At 39.7% G+C, this 23,874-nt stretch overlaps 2 protein-coding genes and 2 long non-coding RNA genes across 4 annotated transcripts; 2 read left to right on the forward strand and 2 right to left on the reverse strand.

Annotated features, from left to right (window-relative positions):
* The first annotated feature begins 3,392 nt into the window (after positions 1-3,392).
* On the forward strand, positions 3,393-6,864 carry LOC105122520 (probable LRR receptor-like serine/threonine-protein kinase RLK). Its single transcript, XM_011021660.1, has 3 exons — positions 3,393-4,860; positions 5,170-5,793; positions 5,997-6,864. Exons 1-3 carry the CDS (start codon positions 4,062-4,064, stop codon positions 6,674-6,676), a joined length of 2,103 nt encoding a protein of 700 aa, XP_011019962.1. The 5' UTR covers positions 3,393-4,061; the 3' UTR covers positions 6,677-6,864.
* A 7,377-nt stretch (positions 6,865-14,241) lies between these two features.
* Positions 14,242-15,777, reverse strand: LOC105122522 (uncharacterized). The gene is made up of 3 exons (XR_841704.1): positions 15,368-15,777; positions 15,121-15,230; positions 14,242-14,705 (listed from the first exon to the last, which is right to left on the reverse strand). It is a non-coding gene; the product is annotated as an uncharacterized LOC105122522 (long non-coding RNA).
* Positions 15,778-17,928: 2,151 nt separating this feature from the next.
* LOC105122524 (U-box domain-containing protein 34-like) lies at positions 17,929-22,749 on the forward strand. Its single transcript, XM_011021661.1, has 8 exons — positions 17,929-18,195; positions 18,303-18,517; positions 18,605-18,659; positions 19,246-19,573; positions 20,290-20,391; positions 20,706-21,134; positions 21,683-22,441; positions 22,612-22,749. Exons 1-8 carry the CDS (start codon positions 18,170-18,172, stop codon positions 22,717-22,719), a joined length of 2,022 nt encoding a protein of 673 aa, XP_011019963.1. The 5' UTR covers positions 17,929-18,169; the 3' UTR covers positions 22,720-22,749.
* Positions 20,460-21,106, reverse strand: LOC105122523 (uncharacterized). Its single transcript, XR_841705.1, has 2 exons — positions 21,016-21,106; positions 20,460-20,786 (listed from the first exon to the last, which is right to left on the reverse strand). It is a non-coding gene; the product is annotated as an uncharacterized LOC105122523 (long non-coding RNA).
* Positions 22,750-23,874: the final 1,125 nt, after the last annotated feature.

Here is a 23,874-nt window from a genome sequence, read left to right on the forward strand (position 1 = left end):
CTTCTCTATTTCACCCTTCTAGATGAATGAACTTTTTTATGGTCGAATGTTGACAGCCTGGGAACCAGTTTTCAGTAAGATTTTATGATCAAACCTCCTTGCTGGTGGTAAAGTTTATTGTTCTTCAAAAAGTCCTGCAAATTCCTTTAACAAGGATTCAATTTCCACCGCAGCCTTGGTTGGCTTTTCTTCCCCTTCCACATCCATAGCAAAAAATTGACCAATTACCCCTATAATCACATCTTTGAAGCTGTTCTGCTCCTTAATTGCTGTTATCGTGTGTAAGTCAGAACTAGGCACTATTCCCTTTAGCTCGGTCATCCTGTCATTTTTTTTAAATGACAACCGCAGCCTGATGAAATCAAAGAGCACTGAAGAATACTGCTTCAACCAATCCACACCAAGAACTACATCATGCCTGCCTAATTTCAGCACCCTCAAGTTGGCCTTAAATTCGTAACCCTGCATGAACCAAGTAAATCCAGGGCTTTGCATCTCACATAATATAACATTTCCATTAGCCACAGTGACTACTAGTAACGTGGTTTTACTTTTGGCAACATTTAACTCTGTAATTGCACCTTCATCAATGAAATTATGGGTACTCCCACTATCTATGAGAATTATAAGGTCCCTGCCTTGATAGTTTCCCTTGATCCTGATAGTATTGTAGGTATCATTTTCTGCCAATGCATTTAGTGATAATCCGAATTCATCTATTGACCTCCTTTCTTTGCATTCATCTTGCATGGTGTCTTCTAGTTCTTTGATTTCCTCCTCCTCTTCTTCCTCTACTCCTTCAATCATATGTAAACCTTTAGTACTGCATCTGTGCCTCGGAGTGTACTTGTCTCCATACTTGAAGCACTGTCCCAACCTCTTTCTCTGCTCAAATAGGCTATCTGATTGAGGTCTTGTCCTTTCCATCCGATTTGGATTAAAGATACTGGTTGGAGCATTGCTGGCCATTCTCCCATTGTTGAAAATAATGCCATTGCGCTGCACTGGTCGAGACCTCCTGGTTAGTGCATTGTTAGACTCTTCCTGCCACCTAGCTTGTTCAAATGCCATTAGCACATTTGAAGGTTTCAAGATTTTCAGCATTGGTTTGATATCCTCCTTCAGCCCACTAATGAAGCTAGAGACGTAATAAGTTTCTGCCAGAGATGGATTCAAAGCACTTATCAATGATCTTAACTCCTCAAATCGCTCTATGTACTCATCCACACTCTTATCTTGGATCAGTTTGTTGAATTCTTCCATACTATCCTCTCTGCTGCCAAACCGTCTGCAAAGAATTTGTGAAAATTCTTCCCAGTCCATCCAAGATTCATTCTCTCTTACTAATCCTTCGAACCAAACATCTGCCTTGCCTTCTAAGTAATAGGAGACCACTTCTACCCACTGATGTGCAGGTATAGTTCAACTTGAAATACTTTTTACATTTTTGTAACCAACCCCGAGGATTCTCTCCTCTGAATGTTGGCATCTCCACCCTTGGCAATGGTATGTTGTACCCCACCCTAGGAAGTTCTTGCCCCATCATTTGTTCACCTCTAAACTGATTCCTGTGTCCTGGAGCGATTCTCTCGGCTGAAACTGGTATTCCTATTTCTTTATCAGTGCCTAGGGTAGTCAAAATGCATTTGGAACTAGTTCCAATGTCTCTTCTCGCTGGTTGAGAAGCAATGAATTGTTGGAACTGTGTGGGTATTGTTTCCATTTATAGAACCAGCTGATCAATCTTGGTGCCTTGTTTCATCCAATGTTCCTTACTCTTTGCCATAGATTCTTGCCATTCTAGGTGCTGGCTCTGTAGTTGAGTCTCCAACTTCTTGCAATTTTCATTAACCGCCTTGAATTTGTTGCTTTCTATCATGCTCTGATACCAATTGTTAAGCTTGGCTTAATAAGATTGAAAAAATGAAAGAAAACGGAGAAGAAGAGACTAAGATTTCTGAAGAATGAATTCTTATTATTCTTTGCGTGGGATATACGTCAACTACTTCCCCTTTTTATACCTGTATGTCATGCATTACATGCTTACTAACAATTAACAACTAACTGATTCTAACTAACTCCACGTGCCATGCATCCTGTTACTGCTAACTGTTACTGCTAACAGAATAATTCTGTAACTGTTATTATTCTAGCTGTAACAATACCGTCTCCTTGAATGCTTTCTTGTCCATAAGAATGCTCAATTAAGATGCTTCCAAAATTGCTTGGCAATCTGGGAACTGTTTCTGTAGATCAGATAGATCCTCCCAAGTCGCATCTTCTGGATACAAGTTGGACCATTGAACCAAAACTGCAGTGGCTGCTTTATTACCTTTCTTCATCAACTTCCTGTCCATTATGGCTAAAGGCATGATTTGCATCTGCCCCTCCTTATTTGATACTGGCAGCTTGGACGATACTATAGTTGCATCTCCGATCTTCTTCTTTAGTAAGGATACGTGAAATACAAGATGAATCAAACTTCCTTCTGGAAGCTTTAACTCATAAGCCACCATCCCAATCCTTTTGCTGATTTGAAAAGGACCATAATACCTGGGGTTGAGCTTGAGGTTTTTTCTAACGGCCACACTGTTTTGTCTATAAGGTTGCAATTTAAGAAAAACCCAATCACCCTCTTTGAATTCCCTTTCTGTTCTTTTCTTATCAGCAATTTGCTTCATCCTGTTCCTTGCTGTCTGTAGCTGCTGCTTCAGTGTATGATCCATGTTGGTCCTTTTCTGCAGCACTGCTTCCACTGCAACTATTGGAGTAGGTTCCTGCGCCAACCATTCTCTCTGAGGAGGAGCATAACCATATAGTGCTTGGAAAGGGCTCATGCCCAAGGTTGAATGATGGCTTGAATTATACCACCATTGTGCCAATGATAACCATTGAAACCATTGTTTAGGCTGATGCATGGTCATGCATCGAAGATAGGTTTCTAAACATTGGTTCACCCTCTCGGTCTGCCCATCCGTTTGTGAATGGTAGGCAGTGCTCATCAACATCCTAACTCCCAACTTATTGAAAAGTTCTTTCCAAAACACACTGGTGAAAATTCTGTTCCTGTTGGTAACAATTACTGCGGTAATCCATGGAATTTATAGAAGTGATTTAAGAACAATTGTGCTATGTCTTGTGCTCTGAATGGATTTGAGAGTGCGATGAAGTGCCCATATGAGGGGCACAGGAGGATGCACTGCTAAAGCCGATGGATGCTACATGTAGACGTGCCGCTGCTCCGCCGGTACCCCCAGATGGCCTATGTCTTGTTGATTTAGGATATACCGAGTTTGATCCACAAAACTGCCTCATTCCCTAGAGCATATCTTATGTCAAATTCACACAATTGTTATGTCAAATTCACACAATTGTTGCTTTTAGCCACCTTCTTAGCGGACGTGTCATGCACCTATGAGCTTCAGGACTACTGGGATTTTGAGTGATCCTACATGAAAAGCTCTGTTTCCAATGACTATAAGAATGAAAAAGAGAAAAGAAACTTATACTATTGTTTGCATATTTGGTTATGTCATAACTTTGTTTATACGTTTAACACACACACTTCTATAAGCAGGTATCGTTTTTTTGTTCAGTATGCCAAATAGAAAACAGGGTGATTTTATACTTGGTGTAGGTGCTGGTTTTGTGAACTATATCAGTTAATTCTAGAACTAAAAGAAAAGAAAAATGAAACTAAAACTAATTGTCTCCCGCAGGAATTGCAGCTTAATTCTTCAGCGCAGCCATTTTATATGGGGGGAGGCTTGGATTTCGAAGGAAGATAATTGGAAAAATGTGTTATCACACAAGGAGTGAAGCTGAACACAGAAATAGGCAAGGAAAGGGCTTAGCTTTGAATCCAATTCAAGGGCAGACCGGAGATCTCTGATCTAAATCCACACCTCACTCATCCATTCTAACGAAGAGATTTGACTTTGTCAGAACTTTATGCACAACCCTTCTTTCATTTGCTTTTTGAAGACAGCCTATACTAACCTCTCCTATTCTTAGCAAACCAATTGTCTCTTCCTCTCTGTCTCTCTCCTCTCTTTCTTCCTATGCCATCAAAACTTCACCACCTTCCCAAGCTTCCTCTCCACCCCCTCCCAACCGAACATTATAGTCCTCTGTTGAAGCCATTCCTGACTGCAATGGGCGCGCATGCCCCTCCACCAGTGCGCGTCCCACCACACTGTAGCATCATGGCTTTTAAAGATAAACCCTCATTTGTTCTTGTCTTTCTACTTGTATCCCTCCATTTTGTTGCCTCTTTGGGACTGACAGACTCAGAAATCCTCCTTAAGTTCAAAGGTTCGTTATCGAACGCATCTGCATTGTCTGACTGGAGTGACAAGACCACACCATGCACAAAAGATAATTCAACAAATTGGGCTGGTGTAATTTGTGTTGACGGGATCCTTTGGGGTTTAAAACTTGAAAATATGGGGCTGGCTGGCAAGATTGACGTGGAAACTCTACAGGCTTTGCCAGATTTGAAAACACTCAGCATCATGAACAATAACTTCGATGGTCCCATGCCAGAGTTCAAGAAAATTGTTTCATTGAGAGCGGTTTATTTTTCCAACAACCATTTCTCAGGGGTGATCCCACTGGATGCTTTTGATGGCATGTTGAAACTGAAGAAAGTGTATTTAGCACAAAATGAGTTTACTGGGGCCATTCCTTTGTCTTTGACTGCCCTGCCCAAGCTTTTGGATTTGAGGCTTGAAGGCAACCAATTTACTGGGCAGCTACCAGATTTGACTCAGAATCTTCTTTCATTCAGTGTGTCAAACAATGCATTGGAGGGGCTAATCCCCGCAGGTCTCAGTAAGATGGACTCGAGCTCCTTTTCAGGTGAGCTGCCCTCTTATCATTAATGGCACCAAGCAATATGTTGCTTCTATTAACCTCTATTGCCGTTGTCATTGATTAATATGAGATGTTGGATATCTAATCATCATTACTTCAGTTTTTTGAGAATTGAAAATAATGAGCCAGGCATTGATTTTCCCTCTTAAAGAAGATATTTAGAAAATTGACACCTTATGCACGTCAATTAACCGCAACAATATTGATTTTAGTACCATTTTTCAGATTTCTAGCAACGATGCTAAATGATTTGCTAGTACTTGAACACATTCATACCTTTTTTTGGTTGAGCAGGCAACAAAGGTCTATGTGGACCGCCGTTAAAGGAATGTAATACCATCAACAGCAACTCTGACTCCAAGAAACCACCTGTGCTACTAATCGTGATCATTGCTGCAGTTGTGGGATTGCTACTGGGTGCCATTGTTGCAGCATTCTTGTTCCTTCGTCGTCAACGCCAAAGACAACCATCAGCCTCAATAGAAGCACCAACACCACCAATACCATCAAACCTCAAAAAGAAAACGGGTTTCAAGGAAGAAAACCAAAGCCCTTCAAGCTCACCAGACCACTCGGTAGGTAGCAAGAAAGGGGAAGCTCCAAAGCTGTCCTTCGTGAGGGATGATAGGGAGAAGTTTGATTTGCCAGACTTGTTAAAGGCCTCGGCTGAGATATTAGGAAGCGGTTGCTTCGGGTCCTCTTACAAAGCAGCGCTTAACTCTGGGACGATGATGGTGGTTAAGAGGTTTAAGCAAATGAATAATGTCGGGAAAGAAGAGTTTCAAGAGCATATGAGGAGGTTAGGGAGATTGAAGCACTCTAACTTACTTCCTCTTGTGGCTTACTATTATAGAAAGGAAGAGAAGCTCTTGATTACCGACTTTGTTGAGAAAGGCAGCCTAGCTGTTCATCTTCATGGTATGTTTTCAGAACAAAACTTGGACGGTTGCCAAACGCGCATGGTGATGCTTTCCATCCATTGATGTGTGCTACACCATTGTTGGATACTTGGATGGACAGAATCACTCTACGCGTGCTTCCACAAACGCCCATACCATTCCTTGTGTTTCTCTTTCCATCCATTCATATAATGTGTGCTGCTGCCATCTTTTTTCTTACAGGTCATCAAGCTCTAGGACAACCAAGCCTTGATTGGCCAAGCAGATTGAAGATTGTCAAAGGAGTAGTAAGGGGTCTTGCATACCTCTACAAAGACCTTCCCAACATAATTGCTGCCCACGGCCACCTTAAATCTTCCAATGTTCTTCTCACTCAATCCAACGAGCCCTTGCTCACCGACTATGGACTAGTTCCTGTGATCAACCAAGAGAATGCTCAAGAGCTCATGGTAGCCTATAAGTCCCCTGAATACTTGCATCACGGCCGGATTACCAAGAAGACCGATGTATGGAGTCTAGGGATATTGATACTTGAGATCTTATCAGCGAAGTTGCCAGCAAATTTCGTACCGCGAGGCAAGGGAAGCGAGGAGGAAGATTTGGCAAATTGGGTCAATTCTGTTCCTCATGAAGAGTGGACTAATGTGGTGATTGATAAGGATATGACCAACGGGCTAACAAAGCAAAATGGTGGTGGTGAAAGTGAGGCGATCAAGCTATTGAAGATTGGTTTATGTTGTTGTGAAGCGGATGTGGAGAAGAGGATAGACTTGAAGGAAGCTGCTGAGAGGATTGGAGAAATAAAAGAGAGAGATGGTGATGATGATTTTTTCTCCTCATATGCTAGTGAAGGAGACATGAGATCTTCAATAGGAAAGTCTGATGACATCACATTCTCTTAAATATTTCTAGTATGGTTGAGTTAAATACTGGATTTCTAATCTATTAGAGGGGGTCAGAAATATTTTTTTTTTTTTTTGGAGTTGAATGAAGAGCTACGGGAACGATAATGCATGCATGTACAAAAAAGTAGTTCTTGTGGATGTAAATGCAGGATGGAAGTTGGAGTGACAGTGGGATTGCCAATGCGCTTTTTTCTTTTTCTTTTTCATTTTCATGTCTTCATTTTCCCCTTCTTGCTAGCAATGTCTTCAACTTGCATGCCTTCCTCTCTACATTACTATTATATAGGGAAATAAATAGAAATATTACTATAATTTCCATATTAAGAGATTGTTCTCTATTGACATTGCGGAAATCATGGATTATTTTTGCAACATCCATGGAAAAGATATACAGTCAAATTAATTGAAATATGATCTCTATAAATTACTAAATAAGCTAGTGTTATATTACATGATTTCTGAGATGCGTCGCGCACAATACACCAACAAACACTCTCTTAGCCAGTGGGGGACTGTTTTTTTCTCTTTCCTTGGTAGCACAACGGATAGCAAGAAAACTTGTCACATAAAATGGATTCACAAGGATCGGAATTATCTTAGTTATTGTGATTGATGGCTTTGTGGCAAATGTAAATGGTTAATTTAGCTAGCCCGTACAAACCATTAGCTAAGCAGCTCATGGAAAGACAAAAACTAGCACAAGACAGGATTCCTGGCACTGTATTGAAACGGGCACCGAATTTCTGCACTGTATATGTAGTTTCGAAAGGAAAGGTCAGTGGTTCGCGAAATGCAACTCGTCCAGTCCCAGCTAGTTCTGCAACAGGAGGGACACTGCCGAGTGTTCAGTTACATGTTCCCACGAAGACTAAATACCATTCCAAATCATATATATTGAGATAAAAAATTTCTAGAATTGTTCTAAGGGGTAGCCTTTGATACATAATGATTTTGACAAACCAAGATTTTGAGATTCCCAGTATTTGACAAGAAAAAGTAAGCTCAGGGCTCAAAATTATTTCAATGATTATTCTAACTGTATGTTTTCATCATAACTGCCCACCGTATATCACAAATTGCCTTATTCCTCTGGTTAGTTGCAGCCTAGATAGTCTCTGCAATTTCTATAAACTATAACTAGGGTGGTGGATACCCCACATGCTAATTCCAATGAAATAAGATAGCTGTTAACATTTGATAATCATTTGTGTAGAGGAGCCGAAAGCTAGTATGATGAGCTCTCACCTGATCACCCAGATATTCCAGTTGGAAATTCCGAAAGGCCAAGCACTGACACCTCGTTTCTTTGCTTTTTATGAAAATCTGGGAGGTGCTGAACTAACTGAAAAGTTGGGAAAAGACTTGTATATGGAGGAAAGAGACTTCGAATCACACTCAGGGTCCAGATCTCCAGTCGAGCTTAATTAGCCCTATTCCTGAATTCAAAAGTTTGGACAATCATACAGAGCCATGATTGGAACATAACAAGGTCAGTACTGTGCTGAACAAGTCCCATACAATTTCAAAACTCAACTTTGAATCCATTTTTAATCCAGAATTGTGCAAGGACAGGAGTTAGAAAGTGAGTTGTACTTAGCTAGCAATTTTGCAAATCTTTTTAAGAGAGATATACTTGATTTGTTTTAGTTTTAAAATCATGTATTCTTTCAGCTGAATGTTTATTACAATTTCAGGAAGACCATGAAGATGAGGTTAGAAGACTAAAGAATGAACTGAAGCAAACAATAGATATATATCATGCAGCCTGCAAAGAAGCACTTGTTGCAAAACAAAAGGTTTTAAAGCATAAGTTGTTAGGAGATCCAAACATTCAAACACACACAAATTTACGTGGTTCGGCAACTTACCTACTCCACGGAGCTACTGGTTTGTATTAATCAAGCTCAAAAGCAATGCAAACAACAAAACAAGGAGGAGGAGAAAACTTCTCAACTCACCTCAACTCTCACCCTTAGCTCTCTCTCTGTGTGTCTCTCTATCTCGTGGTCTATCTCAGCTATCAATACATCTTCTATTTATAGCTGAAGAGGGAGATGATTGTTCAACAATGGGGGGCAAGGTAGGCACCTACCATTTGACTATAATTTCACCCATGGCTGCCACCAACCATGGCTGCCACCCACCCTGGCTGCCACCAAACATGGCTGCCACCGTCCATTTGTGTCCACACACATAACAATCTCCCACTTGGACACAAATGGTGTTAGGTCTGTCTTTTAATCTTCAAGACCCACTGAAGCTTTACACAGCTTCAGTTTATCGAGAGTAACTCCTTTGGTTAACATGTCGGCTGGATTCTTGCTTCCACAGATCTTTTCAAGTAACAGTTGTTCATCGTCAAGCAATTGCCTGATGAAGTGATATTTGATCTGTATGTGCTTTGTTCTGGAGTGAAATGCTGGATTCTTGGCAAGGAAGATTGCACTCTGACTGTCACTATACAAAGTACCTTTTCCATGCATCTTGCCCAATTCTTGCAGGAAACTCTGTAGCCATACTATCTCTTTTGCGGATTCTGAAACTGCGACATATTCAGCTTCTGTCGTTGAAAGAGCAACTATCTTTTGCAAGGTAGAACTCCAAGAAACAGCAGTGCCTCCTAGAGTGTATATATAACCTGTAGTACTCTTTCTGCTATCAACATCTCCTGCTAGATCAGCATCTACAAAGCCTTCAAGTTTCAAACCGCCAGTTGTGAAAATAAGACATGTCTCCGATGAGCCTTTTAAGTACCTCATGATCCATTTCACTGCCTCCCAATGTTGCTTTCCAGGATTGCTCATATATCGGCTTACAACTCCCACTGCATGGGCAATATCTGGTCTAGTACAGACCATGGCATACATCAAGGAGCCGATAGCTGAGGCGTATGGGATCTGGTCCATGTATCCACGTTCTAGCTCAGTTTTTGGTGACTGGTCTTTACTGAGCTTGAAATGATTCCCCAGAGGTGTACATACTGGCTTAACATTATCCATACTAAACCTGCTGAGAACCTTCTTGACATACTCTGCCTGTGAAAGCTTTAGTATGCCTTTGTCTTTGTCTCTGATGATTCTCATGCCAAGTATTTGTTTAGCAGCTCCCAGATCCTTCATTTCAAACTGTTTTGACAACTGTTGCTTTAGCTTGTCAATCTCTTCCATGCTAGAACCTGCAATTAACATATCATCCACATATAACAGTAGAATGATATAGGAGTTGTCAAAATGTTTGACATAGCAACAATGATCAGCCTGACATTTTGTGTATCCCGTACTACACATGAAGTTATCAAACTTCTTGTACCACTGTCTTGGAGCTTGCTTCAAACCATATAGACTCTTCTTTAGTTTGCAAACTTGACTCTCCTTTCCTGGTATTGCAAACCCCTCTGGTTGTTGCATGTAAATGTCTTCCTCCAATTCTCCATGAAGAAATGCTGTTTTTACATCTAATTGTTCAAGATGTAAATTTTCTGCAGCTACTATCCCCAGAACAACTCTGATTGTTGTAAGCTTCACAACTGGAGAAAATATCTCAGAATAGTCGATCCCCTTCTTTTGCTGAAACCCTTTTACAACAAGTCTTGCTTTGAACCGTTTGCTTCCGTCATGCTCGGTCTTTACTCTGTAAACCCACTTGTTTTGTAGGGCCTTCTTTCCTTCAGGCAGTTTGGTTAACTCCCAAGTCTTGTTCTTCAGCAATGACTCCATCTCATCCTTCATGGCTAACTCCCACTTGCTCGAGTTTCCATCTTGTAAGGATTCTTCATAATTTAATGGTTCACCACCATCGGTCAGCAAGATATAATTCAGTAGAAGTGTGAACCGTTGTGGAGGCTTTATAGTCCTTGAAGACCTGCGAACAGCTGGTTCACTTGGCTCTGCACTATCTTGTGTAGAAGTGGTGGGTACTGAAGTGCTTGAACTATCTTGTGTGGACTCTTGAGTGGTAACATCAGGAAGTCCTTCTAATTGTATGAATTCAGATTTCTGTGAACTCGTATCTGAATCAGTTATCTCTAGTTCTGTACTTGATTTGTCTTTGTACAAAACTTTCTCGTTGAAGATCACGTTCCTGCTTCTGATAATCTTCCTGTTTTGATCATCCCAGAACCGAAATCCAAATTCTTCATCTCCATAGCCAATAAAGAAACATTTCTTTGATTTGGCATCCAGCTTGTTGCGAGCATCAGAGTCTACATGCACATAGGAAACACACCCAAAGACTTTTAGGTGAGCAAGCTGTACTTCTTTTCCTCTCCAGACTTCCTCGGGCAGTCTGAACTCCAAAGGTACTGATGGTCCACGGTTGATCAAGTAAACTGCAGTATGAACTGCATCAGCCCAGAATGTTTGAGGTAGCCCAGAATGCAACCTCATGCTTCTAGCTCGTTCATTGATGGTCCGGTTCATCCGTTCAGCAATACCATTCTGTTGTGGTGTGCCTGGAACTGTCTTTTCCATTCTGATACCGTTGACAGCGCAATACTCCTTGAAACCTCCATCAATGTATTCTCCTCCATTATCAGATCGTAAGCATTTCAGCTTCAAACCTGATTCAGTCTCAACCATAGCCTTCCATTTCTTGAACGTGTCAAACACATCAGATTTATTTTTCAGAAAGTAGACCCATACCTTTCTGCTAAAGTCATCAATAAAAGTGACATAGTACCGAGAACCGCCAAGAGATGCTACTGGAGCTGGTCCCCATAAATCTGTGTGCACCAGTTCTAGTTTTCTTGGTCTTAAGGTCCTGCCAACCTTTAAGAAACTGAGCTTCTTCTGTTTTCCGAGAACACAGCTTTCACAAATGTCTAGATCAACATTTTTTAATTCTGGCAGCTTTCCCTTTGACTGAAGTATCTTCATCCCCTTTTGACTCATATGGCCGAGTCTGCAATGCCATAGCTGCGCCTGATTATCTGCTTCAGTAGAGGCAATTATATCTGCTGATCTTGTGGTCATATACAGGGTGCCGGTTTTCTTTCCACGAGCCAAAACCATTGCTCCCTTTGATACCTTCCACATTCCTCTAGAGAAAAGGATTGAATGACCACTATCATCAAGTTGTCCGACCGAGATCAACTTCTTCTTTAGTTCAGGAACATGCCTTACATTTTGCAAGTTCCATGTAGATCCATTCATTGTCTTGATTTGCACATCTCCTATACCCACAATCTCCAATGGTTGTCCATCGGCCAGATAGACTACCCCATAATTTCCAGCAGTGTAATTTTGCATCATTTCATGGTGTGGAGTACAGTGAAATGAAGCTCCAGAATCAAGAACCCAATCATCAATAGGACTATGTACAGCAAGAATCAAAGCATCTTGTACCTCGTCTGTAGTGGCGTTTGCAGAATCAACTTCAGGTTTCTTTGGTTTTGTGCAACTCCTCATAAAATGGCCAGGTTTGCCACAATTCCAACATTCAACCTGCTTCCTGGGTCCAAACTTGCTTTTGCTTCTGTACCTGGATTTTGATCTGCCTCTGGATAAGCCTCTGTCTTGTCTCCTTCCTCGAGTGTTGATGTTGAAAGCTGAACCTGAACTTGAGCTTTCACCCAAGTCTTTTCTTCGTACTTCTTCAGCTAAAATCAGGTCTCGGATATCATCATATTTTAATTTGGATTTTCCAGCTGAGTTGCTTACGGCTGTTCTCATACCTTCCCAACTGCTTGGAAGTGAAGCTAGCAAAATAAGTGCTCGGATCTCATCATCAAACTCAATTTCAACGGATGACAATTGATTTGTGATGGTGTTGAAATTATTAAGATGTTGTGTAACAGAGGTGCTTTCTGTCATCTTCAGGTTGAACAGCTTCTTCATCAAGTGCACTTTGTTATTTGCTGATGGCTTCTCATACATCCCAGACAAGGCTTCCATCAATCTTGCTGTGGATTTCTCTTTTGTAACATTATGAGCAACTCTTCTTGACAATGATAGCCGGATAATGCCCAAGACTTGTCTATCAAGTATTTGCCAATCTTCTTCTGACATGTTTTCTGGCTTGCTCCCCAACAGAGGAAGATGAAGTTTCTTCCCATATAGATAATCTTCAATTTGCATTTTCCAATATCCAAAATCAGTACCATCAAATTTTTCAATTCCTGCAGCCTTTATTTCATCAGCCATTTTTACTCTTTCTCGGAATTGAATCTCAAAAATCTGACCTTACAGATGTGTCCGGAATGGCCAAAAATGCTGGAAACGACACTGAGATCACCCAAATCGGACTTCGGATGGCTCCGATTTAAACAATCAAAACTTGAGATAACTGGACGCTGCAGATGAAGCCACGTGGCAGGAGGAATAGTCGCTGCGCCACACCGGATCAAAACCCAGTTATGCTGACGTGGCAGACACGTAGGCAATATGGGGTCCACCCCCAATTTGACGTGGCAGATCCGAGGAGATTTTCTGCTGACGTGGCAGTGATGACGTGTCCGCTGACGTGGCAGATGACGTGGCGGGTTGACCGGTCAAAATGCTGATGTGGCAGGGTGCGTGGCTGCTGACTGTGCCGGACGGCTGACGTGGCGTCTGACGTGGCAGTGTCAATTTGCAGGAAACGGCGAGGAAGACGCGTGAAACGCGTATGGCGCGTCTGTGCGCGTGGACAGTACTGGTGGTGGCGCGTGCAGGCGCGTGCGGGCATGCAGGACGTCGGATTTTCGCCGGGTTTTCACCAGTGGATTCCTCTCGTCGTCCTCTTCACGGTGGTATGTTCAAAAACACGTTTTGAGAACTTTGATTTTTGAGTTTGGATCAAACACCCTCTTTTTTCAAGAACTTTCAAGAACAAGCTCTGATACCAGTTGTTAGGAGATCCAAACATTCAAACACACACAAATTTACGTGGTTCGGCAACTTGCCTACTCCACGGAGCTACTGGTTTTTATTAATCAAGCTCAAAAGCAATACAAACAACAAAACAAGGAGCAGGAGAAAACTTCTCAACTCAACTCTCGCCCTTAGCTCTCTCTCTGTGTTTCTCTCTATCTCGTGGTCTATCTTAGCTATCAATCCATCTTCTATTTATAGCTGAGGAGGGCGATGATTGTTCAACAATGGTGGGCAAGTTAGGCACCTACCATTTGACTATAATTTCAACCATGGTTGCCACCAACCATGGCTGCCACCAAACATGGCTGCCACCTACCATGGCTGCCACCGTCCATTTGTGTCCACACACATAACATAAGTGATTCTACCCCACCTAATGCCATAGATTTAATAAGCTCTAATGTTCATTACAGGCAATGGAACTTGAACAATGGAAAACGAGAGAGGAAAAAAGAATACGAGAAGCTCTTCTAATCGAGGAAACTACATTGAAGATAATGGAGTGGGAAAAAGCAAAGGCCAAAGCTGCAAACAAAGCAGCTTAGAAGCGTGAAAGGAATGTGTAACTGTGTTCTCTAATTATTGTAATATGCTTGGATTTCTTCTACTCTCCTGTAAAATAATTTTACTGAATATCTGTCAAGTCTTAAGGCTACTTGCAAATTTTAGTGTTTCAAACATGGTTTTCTTTTCCAAACATAACATCTTATGAGACTTGCATTGCAGTGAAGAAGGTGTGAATATCACAGTCATCACACATTTTCAATCTAACTACAACAAAAACATATTACGTGTGGCTTTAAAAATGAAAAAAGAAACGAACTCAATTCAAAAATGTAAAAACGCTTGAAGCAGAAAAATTCTTTGATTAACAAATATATTTATAAATTCCAACAAGGTTCATACAACATCTACTCTCCGTTACGCTAAACTTCTCAGGAAAAGAAACTTATGACTATATATAAAGGGTTAGCACTACAACTCAAAAAATCTTGCAATATATAAAGATGGAAAACCTAAAGAATAAACAATTAGTACAAATAAAGAAATATATTAATACTTGATATCAGGATTTAATTTGGACCAATATTCTTTCACGATCTACATAAGTTTGCAGTAACAATTTCTTCTAGGGAAAAGAATCTGATAGCCTTTTCCACAAGGACATTTGCAATGTATTATAATATCTTATATTGACGGGTAAAGATTTGGTAGCTAGCCTTATTAGTTAGTAATGTTGGTTACTAACATGTTGTACGTATTTTGAGGCGTTAGACTCAGAAATGGGCTCGTATCATCAAGAACTAAACTGTGAGGGTAGTAAGGTAAAAAAAAAAACAATATACAACATGTTAGGCCGGACTATTATATTTGGTATCATAACCAACCTCACTGGTTGTCTGGTTGTGCTAACAGGACCGTTTGGTAGCTAGTCTTATTAGTAGTGTTGGTTGCTAATATATTATACGCGTTTTAGGGCGTTAGATTTATAAATGAATTTACATAACCAAGAACAAAACCGAACAAAACTATGAGGACGGTAAGACCCAAAACAGATAATATACAACATGTTGAGTCAAGTTGTTACATGCATCATCAAGCATTCCCTAGTTTTCTCCGTCGTCACAAATTCTTCACAATCTATCACTGCATCACTTTCCATCAAACCGATAGTCCAATATCAAATTTTTGAATACATCCTAGGAAACAGAATTCATCCCAAGTTAAGGTCAATACAATAGCTAGGCAGAATGGAACACGTTACAATCTAACTTCGATTTTGATCCAAATTTTCATGGAAGTGAACAAAGTGGAAAATTAAAGATAAATGTTGTACCTTGATTGCATTAGTGTTTTCTAGTTTAGTGATTTTACCATCTTCTTTATGATTTTCATGCAGTGGCTTTTTGTTTGCAGGCATTATAATTTCATCCCACCACTGATTGTTCTCCTTCATGTTGTCTCTCATTTTTTTCAGCCATTTTTATTGACCACCAATTCCAAATTTTTCATTATAATTAGACCCGATTATCTTAAAGAACAGTTAAAATTAACCCAAGAATCCCAAAGGTCAAAAAAATAATTAAAAAAAAACCATATATCTACTTCTCTTTAAGTATTTCAGAAACCCATTTTAATACTTCAGTGTGAGCTTACAGCCATCAAGCCTTCGACTGTTGAAGCAGTAAATGGAGGGACAATGATTTGTTCTTCTCCATGTAAGGATTTCAGGTGGAGGATGCAGGCAGTAAATTTCATGACAAGTTTCCCATTCCCTTAGTTCATGAGCTACTAGACGAACTGGTGGGAGTTATTGTTTTCTCTAAGATTGACATGCGGACAGGATAGCATCAGATCAGAATCTGGTCATGTCCTTTGGTCTTACTTGTGAATTTATGCTTTTAGGACCCACAATGTTCATTGTTTTTTCTTTTTTTGAGTTCTTGGTTGGATGCACAGATTTCTTTTCTTTTCTTTTTTTTTTGTTTTGGAAAATCTATAATGAGAGGAAGAAAGGTTTGGTTGAGATTTTTGGAGCCAATTTCACAGCAGAATAAAGAAATAAAATCCAGTTGCTTCCAAGCCTTTTAGTGAATGTTCATTGGGCTCCATTGTTTTGGTGATACTGGAAATTAAGTAGGTGATCCATTCTCTTTAAATAAGAAAATATATATCTCATCACAAGGTTTGAATCTAAATCCTCCAAATAGAAATATCCAGTTTAAATCATTAGAATCCCATGGAGTTCGCCTAAGAGGGAAGGCCTGAGAATTGGCAGCACGCTATTTTCCAAGATTCCAGGTTCTAACTCTTGTCAGGTGCAAACACTTCCAGCCTGTTTATCCCATGATTAGTTAGGTCGCTAATTAAAATAATAATAATTTAAATCATTAGGTTGTTTCTTTGGAGATTTTTTTTTATATAAATAATTTTAATTTTGTGAATTGTTTGGCTTGTATTAGCAACCTATTTATTTTTGTTTTAGAGGTAAAAAGGAAAACAAGGCCGATTATATATAGGAAAACATACAAATCACATATTAATGCATATGACACCTTAATATGATTGCTCCTCTCTCATTCATGTAAATCACTAATATTAGGAAAAAGAAAGAATATTGCTTTGCATATAATCAGGATAAGGCGAACCTATCCAAACAAGGGCTCATCATCTTCCTCCCTTCTCAAGGAGAAATGATAAAATTTAGTGTGTTCTTGGGCTGTTCATTCAATCATGATGTACATCATCACTAATTTTCATAATATATATTTGTTAATTAAAGAGATCCTACGTAAAAATCCTTGGGAAAGTTGGTTAATCTAAATTCTATAACTAACTTAAGACTAGTCTTTAAAGGCTGGTATTATTTGCTAATTTTGGGAGGTCACCAACTCATTTTCTTTGACTATCAAGGCGATGATGATATTTGGTATGGTCTTAAAGCATATTTCAAGGAAACCAGAAGGGGCTATCATTGAAGTTTTGTTTGTTTTGTTCTCGTATTTTCTGAGCTGAAGCTGTTTCGATTTTCACAAGAGAGACATAGATGGCTAGAAGGCATGGAGAAAAGAAAGAAAACAGCGTAGCAGTTGCCATAGACAAGGATAAAAGCAGCCAACATGCTCTCAAGTGGACTGTTGATCATCTTCTCACCAGGGGACAGGCTCTTACGCTTCTGCATATTAAACAAAACCCATCATCCATCCCCACCCCATGTGTGCCTCCTCTTCTTCATGTCTTAATGATGATGATGATGATGATGATCTGATAATCCGTGCTGGCTTGAATGATAATAATCATTATCAGTCATTGTTTGTCGTCTAGAACTTGCATGCAATGCACGTATATACGAATCAAAACATCATAAAATCCATCACATAGTTCAGATGCAACAATTTCGATTTAAGCTAGCAGTTCTAATATCAAAAATCTTTTCAACTTTCGCTTGATATTGGTTGCTCGTAATAAAATCTTGAGATGGAATGTTTAGGCATCACATTCACCACCGTACCAATTTTCTTTGTGGTTGCAGGTGGAAACCAAGTCTCCATCAATGAGGTCAATGACGACGTTGCGAAAATATATAGCAAACAAATTACCAACCAAGCCAAATCGTTGTTCCTTCCATTTCGTTGCTTCTGCACAAGAAAGGAGGTAATTTCTGCTCCCTTTTTCCATATCAAATCCCCATTTCATTTGGTTAATGTTTGGTTATGTAATTAAATTTTCACGTGCTACACTAATTTAGCGATGGAGATTACTGGGTTTTTATCCTTCAATCTCACCGTTGACGTTTGATGCAGATAAAATGCAACGAAGTTGTCGTGGAGAAAATGGACGTTGCCAAAGGAATAATAGAATACGTTACCACAAATGCAATTGAGATTTTGATACTTGGCTCATCATCGAAGGGAGGCCTTGTCAGGTAAAGCATTTATGTAGGGCTAGCTGATCATAACTCAGATTCTCTTTGCTACCTAAAGAAATATTTATTTACAGGACAAATAGACATTAGATTAAGACAATAAGTCTAATTCCCTGGGCTAAGTTGATACATAGAGCTTGCAATTGTTGGTTTGGTTTTGAGATTTCTCAAATCTGGAACAAACCAAGATATAGATGGATAACTGCCAGGACAATGTTCCATCTAATTCTGTTTATAAGGTTCAAGCAACTTCAGATTTCCATCTGCTTTCATACCATGCCATATCTCATCCTCTAAGATATAATGAATTTTGATGTCATACCAATTATGTTTTTCTTCCCCACAGAAAATTCAAGACCACAGATGTTCCAGGTAATGTGTCCAAAGGAGCGCCAGGCTTCTGTTCTGTATATGTCATCAGCAAAGGAAAGATCTCATCGGTGCGATCTGCTAGTGGTCCACCACCTCCAAAACACCCCATTCAAACTCAAATGCAGAGCACTGCCAGCAACATGTCTGATACAGTTGAAACCCCTTTCAAGTCTAGCCTAGCTCCCAGAGGTCTGCCTCTCTAATAAGCATTTTGTTCTTTACACCACTTTATATGGCTTTGTCGTTTCTCATTAGAGGTGTATCGATCTTTTACAGTACGAGAGAGGTCACCATATACCCTGCAAGGCCTTCAAGAAGATATGGAAATCAAGTACGTTCGACAGATAAACTTCTCTGAGGTGTATAGGTGTAAAATACTAATGACCATCAATAATCCATGGTGCTACAGGTTAATCATATAATTTAAAGTCTAAACGGATAGAAGCTTCTTCTCATTCTCTCCCAGTTACAATGGCAGGCAGTTCTATGTTCTTATTGAATTATACTGGTTTCTTTGAACTTTACACGATTTGACACTTCTCTTTTCAATGCTTGACAAGGAACTTTCAGCTTGACATCTTAAATCTATTAGCAACTTTTTCTATGATACAAACCCTTTTTTTTCTTCTATTTTTTGGTCGCTTCACTGTTATCACTAGTCCCGGCAGTACTGCTTTCCAACACCAACTTTAGAGGCAAGTCAAAGCAAAACCATAATGTTTCTCACAACAACATGGCATCCATGGTCATGTGGCTGCCTCATATCAGTGGCTGCCATCTTGATGCAGCACTGATAACGAGGCTCATAAAGCACCAGCAGTTCTTTAAGGAACGAAAATTTGAAGATGATGGCAATTTCTAATTAGAGAATATCATGATATTCAATGAGAGGACTAACCTGATAACCACCGAAACAGGTCACCATTCACTAGAAGAGGTGGAATCGCCAAATATGAGCCCTCCATTCCAGATTCTGACATATCATTTGTAAGCAGTGGAAGGCCAAGCATCGATCACACATTTCCTGCTATCTACGATGCTTTTGAAACTGGAATGACACCTCGGCTTTCAAATGCTTTCGAAACTGGAATGACACCTCGGCTTTCAAATGGCTCGGATTATGAATATAGATCCTTTGGGTCATTGTACTCAGGAAACAAATCAATAGATGCAAGTTCACAGTATAATTTCTCATCAACCTCACAAGAAAGTGGCAATACATCATGGTCGTCTTCACAGAACATGGTAACAACATAAATTCCCAGAGAAGGCACAGTTAATGCATGCATAAACACCCACCAACATGCATCGATATGTGTGTGATCCTGATTGAACTGTGTGTTTCCTGACAATCAAGGGGCAGGTTCTGGTTGGCTTTTCCCAGTAGATTTCTCCCAGAAGTTAATAATTTTCTCTCCATGCCCATCATCTTTCCTTTATAATGCTTTTACATTTGTTTTTCCATACATTTTCAAAAGAAGTAACGTTCCATTAGCAGTCATATGATTACCTATAGAAACATAATCATTCATAACAACCAAAAGTTCTGTGAATCATGGGAAGAAGGCAGGTTGACAGGGAGACAAACAATAAACATTAGGGCAAAAGTGAGGCATACACTCATGTAACTTAGAATGATTCACATTAGAGTAGACAGAAAACAGAAATATAATGCATGCTTCATACACTCATGTAACTTAGAATGATTCACATTAGAGTAGACAGAAAACAGAAATATAATGCATGCTTCATACACTCATGTAACTTAGAATGATTTACATTAGAGTAGACAGAAAACAGAAATACAATGCATGCTTCATACACTCAACTTAGAATGATTCACATTAGAGTAGACAGAAAACAGAAATACAATGCATGCTTCATACACTCAACTTAGAATGATTCACATTAGAGTAGACAGAAAACAGAAATATAATGCATGCTTCATTCAAAATTTATAGGACGACATGGAAGCTGAGATGCGGAGACTCAGACTAGAGCTCAAGCAAACAATGGACATGTATAGCTCAGCCTGCAGAGAAGCACTCACAGCAAAACAGAAGGTACTCACAGTTCAATCCTTCTTTGACAAGAGTCTAAATTTGTTAATTCTATGGTACAAAAGTCCATCTTTCATAATGAATTTATCACTATATTTAAAAATATATTTAGAGGGCGTTCCATCATTCAAGCTCTCTTTTCATTCTCTTCAGACTGGAAGCTCATTATGTGTTACTCAAACTTGAAAGTCAAAATAAACAAATAGCTCACAATATCCAAAATCTCCAAACAAAAGCACCAATGGAAACATTGAATTGAAATTGAAACCTGGAGTTGAGCTGCAATTTGATTGAATTCTGATGAAATTTCATTACAGGCCAGGGAACTTCATCATTGGAAATTGGAAGAACAACAGAGATCAGAAGGCGCGCGATTAGCAGAGGAAGCTGCATTGCAACTTGTAGCAAAGGAGAGATTTAAGTGTAAAGCAGCCATTGAGGCAGCTGAATCATCTCAAAGGATCGCCGAATTGGAATTACAAAAAAGACTTAATGCAGAAATGATAGCTCAAAAGGAATTCCAGGAGAGGAATAAGGCACTAGCGTCCATTGCCAACAGTGATCTTCGATATCGAAAATACACGATTGAGGAGATTGAAGCAGCAACAGATGAGTTTTCAAACTCACTCAAGATTGGAGAAGGAGGTTATGGGCCTGTTTACAAGTCCTATCTGGATCATACACCAGTGGCCATTAAAGTTTTACGTCCTGATGCAGCTCATGGAAGGTCACAGTTTCAGCAAGAGGTTTGGAGCTCTGTCCATCAACCAAAAATAAATGAGTAAATAAACATAAACTTAAATACATCCATCATAACTTTATGGAAATTAAACTAATAAAACTAAATTAAAAATGATCACTAGTATCTTAGCAGAAGTGTGAAGGGAATCATTTAATATGAGGTTTTGAAACGAGGAACTAGTAGCATTCACACTTTTCTTCAGAAACGTAATCAAACCAAGTGATTTTTCAAATGCCAAAGAGCCGACTTAAAAAGTAAATCATATTTATTTAGCCACTAGTTCTCCTGCAACAAATAAGTCTGACAATATTTTGAGCTAATCCATCGCCTTCAGCTCATAAAAGTTGAGCCACAAGTATTGAATTTAAGTTTCCCAAACTCGAGTTTTTTTTTTTTTATCTTTTTTGCTCTAGGAAGAAAACTAGACAAAATCCAGGGTAATGGCCCTGCCCTTTTTTTGTCTTCTCTCTGTTTTTTTTTTTTTTTTTTTTTTTTTCCTATTGAACCATCTGTTCTTAGGTGTATTCTGAATTTCTGACAACTCTTATGCAGGTTGAAGTATTATCCTGCATAAGGCATCCAAACATGGTTCTCCTCCTTGGAGCCTGCCCAGAGTATGGCTGCTTAGTCTATGAGTACATGGCTAACGGAAGCTTGGAAGACTGCCTGTTCCACCGAGGAAATAGTCCACCTCTTTCTTGGCAATTAAGATTCCGGATTGCTGCAGAAATTGGCACTGGCCTTCTTTTCCTCCATCAAACCAAGCCAGAACCACTTGTGCACCGCGACCTAAAACCAGGCAACATTTTGCTTGACCGCAACTACGTCAGTAAGATTAGTGATGTTGGCTTGGCCAGGCTTGTCCCTCCATCAATAGCCAATACTGTTACTCAATATCGCATGACATCAACAGCTGGAACATTCTGTTACATTGACCCAGAATATCAGCAGACAGGAATGCTAGGGATAAAATCCGATATTTATTCACTTGGTATCCTGCTTCTACAAATAATAACAGCCAAGCCACCTATGGGTTTAACTCATCATGTTGAGAGGGCCATTGAGAAAGGAACTTTTGCAGAGATGCTTGACCCAGCCGTTCTAGATTGGCCCATTGAGGAAGCCATGAACTTTGCCAAGTTATCTCTTCGTTGTGCAGAACTGAGGCGGAAAGATAGACCAGATCTCGGAGCGGTCATACTACCTGAGCTTAACAGATTGAGAGAACTTGCTGAGGAAAACATGCCTAGCGTCATGCCTGGGGGCAGCACAGGAAGCTCCCCTTATCACAGCCAATTTTCCTCAGTTCAAGTGAGTTTTACGTGCTTCCATTTTTTTTTAACTCCAACGGCAAAAAACCTGCTTGTGCAAACTTCAATTTTTCCTAGGATAACATTTACTAATTTCATAGCAACTCGTAGATCTTACAAGTTACAACTTCTGCAAGCTTTACAATTCAATTGTTTCTGATCTGTTGCCAGGATGTGATCACAGCGAACTACAATCTGGATATGATAGCTCAAGAAGCCACCCAAGCACACCATCTAGAGGAAGAAGATGAAGGACGATTGAAAAACACTTTGTTGTAGCGAAGATAGATAGATGTATTTGGCATTCAACATTACCTGAAGCTTGTTTTGCATTCTTTTGTAGCTCTTGGAAAACTAAACTTGATTTAATGGTGGCATGGTTTCTAGTTAAGAGAGTGTTCAACCCGGTATAGCCAAATCCAACAGCATATTCAGATTTCTCGAGTATTTACAATTGAAACTGATCAGTTATATCTCAACCATTTCCAATTCCACCTTCAGCCTCCAAGGGTCACCACCACTAGATCAGAAGGATTTGACAAACATTCTAGGATTTAAGATGATAGGGGACACCTTTTGGACAATTAACTCAAGTCACCAGACATTGCATTGCTATCAAGCAGAATAAACATATATGGGGAAAATCACCACCATCTCTACCAAAAGGCAAAGTAATAGGTCAAGGTTTCATGTTGACTCCAAACTCTAAGAATCTAAAAGAATTCTATATATGAGCATACTTCAAGTTTCAGTCAAACCGATCAAGATTTTACACAGTAACATAAGGCCAATAGGCAGTATTTCCAAAAGATATGTTTACTCGTGTAGTTTCCTGGTATGTATTTTAATGAACTCTCTCTGTAATTCCACTTCCGCTGCCTATCAAACTCCATAAATGCCTCTGAACTTGAATGGAAACCCACATTCCCCAAAACACAAACAATAAAGGATCTGTTAGTAACTTTGGAGAATTATCCAAATGCATCATGCTCCTGATGCATCAATGACATAACCACAAGTCACAAGATAAGGAGCAACCTTATCATGTTTCATATGCTCAAGGCCTAGATGGAGATCCCACAACAAGACATTCTTGAAAAGCCATGGCTTGTACATTAAATGTAGTAAGATCGGGATGAAAACCAGCTTCCAACATCTTCAGAAATTCCCTCTGCAAGAGTCTTCATTTTTCCCGAGTGTTCACCTTAGGAACTCCCTAGCCTGTAAAATTTTATTTCCATTATATATGCAAACGGCATTACTCTAATTCCTTTTCTCTATGAGGAGTCTAGACCTAGACCTTTTAAGGCGATCTCAGGCAGCTTCCATCTCTGCCAAAGAACCATGAAGACGATAATACATAACAAAAGCATTCCCAGTGGCAGAGTCTACCCGGAGACCCTTTGAGACCATCTTCTTCAAAGTATCCTCCAT

This window comes from Populus euphratica, unplaced genomic scaffold (genome assembly GCF_000495115.2).
Source record: "Populus euphratica unplaced genomic scaffold, PopEup_1.0 scaffold20.1, whole genome shotgun sequence".
NCBI classification, from domain to species: domain Eukaryota; kingdom Viridiplantae; phylum Streptophyta; class Magnoliopsida; order Malpighiales; family Salicaceae; genus Populus; species Populus euphratica.

Excerpts from the sequence above, each read along its gene's own strand:
- LOC105122520 (XM_011021660.1), top strand. The coding sequence starts at position 4,062 with ATGCCATCAAAACTTCACCACCTTCCCAAGCTTCCTCTCCACCCCCTC. Across the intron at positions 4,861-5,169 it reads GGACTCGAGCTCCTTTTCAG|GCAACAAAGGTCTATGTGGA; the intron begins GTGAGCTGCCCT and ends TTGGTTGAGCAG. Across the intron at positions 5,794-5,996 it reads CCTAGCTGTTCATCTTCATG|GTCATCAAGCTCTAGGACAA; the intron begins GTATGTTTTCAG and ends TTTTTCTTACAG.
- LOC105122524 (XM_011021661.1), top strand. The coding sequence starts at position 18,170 with ATGTTCCATCTAATTCTGTTTATAAG. Across the intron at positions 18,518-18,604 it reads GTCTAGCCTAGCTCCCAGAG|TACGAGAGAGGTCACCATAT; the intron begins GTCTGCCTCTCT and ends GATCTTTTACAG. Across the intron at positions 20,392-20,705 it reads CACTCACAGCAAAACAGAAG|GCCAGGGAACTTCATCATTG; the intron begins GTACTCACAGTT and ends ATTTCATTACAG.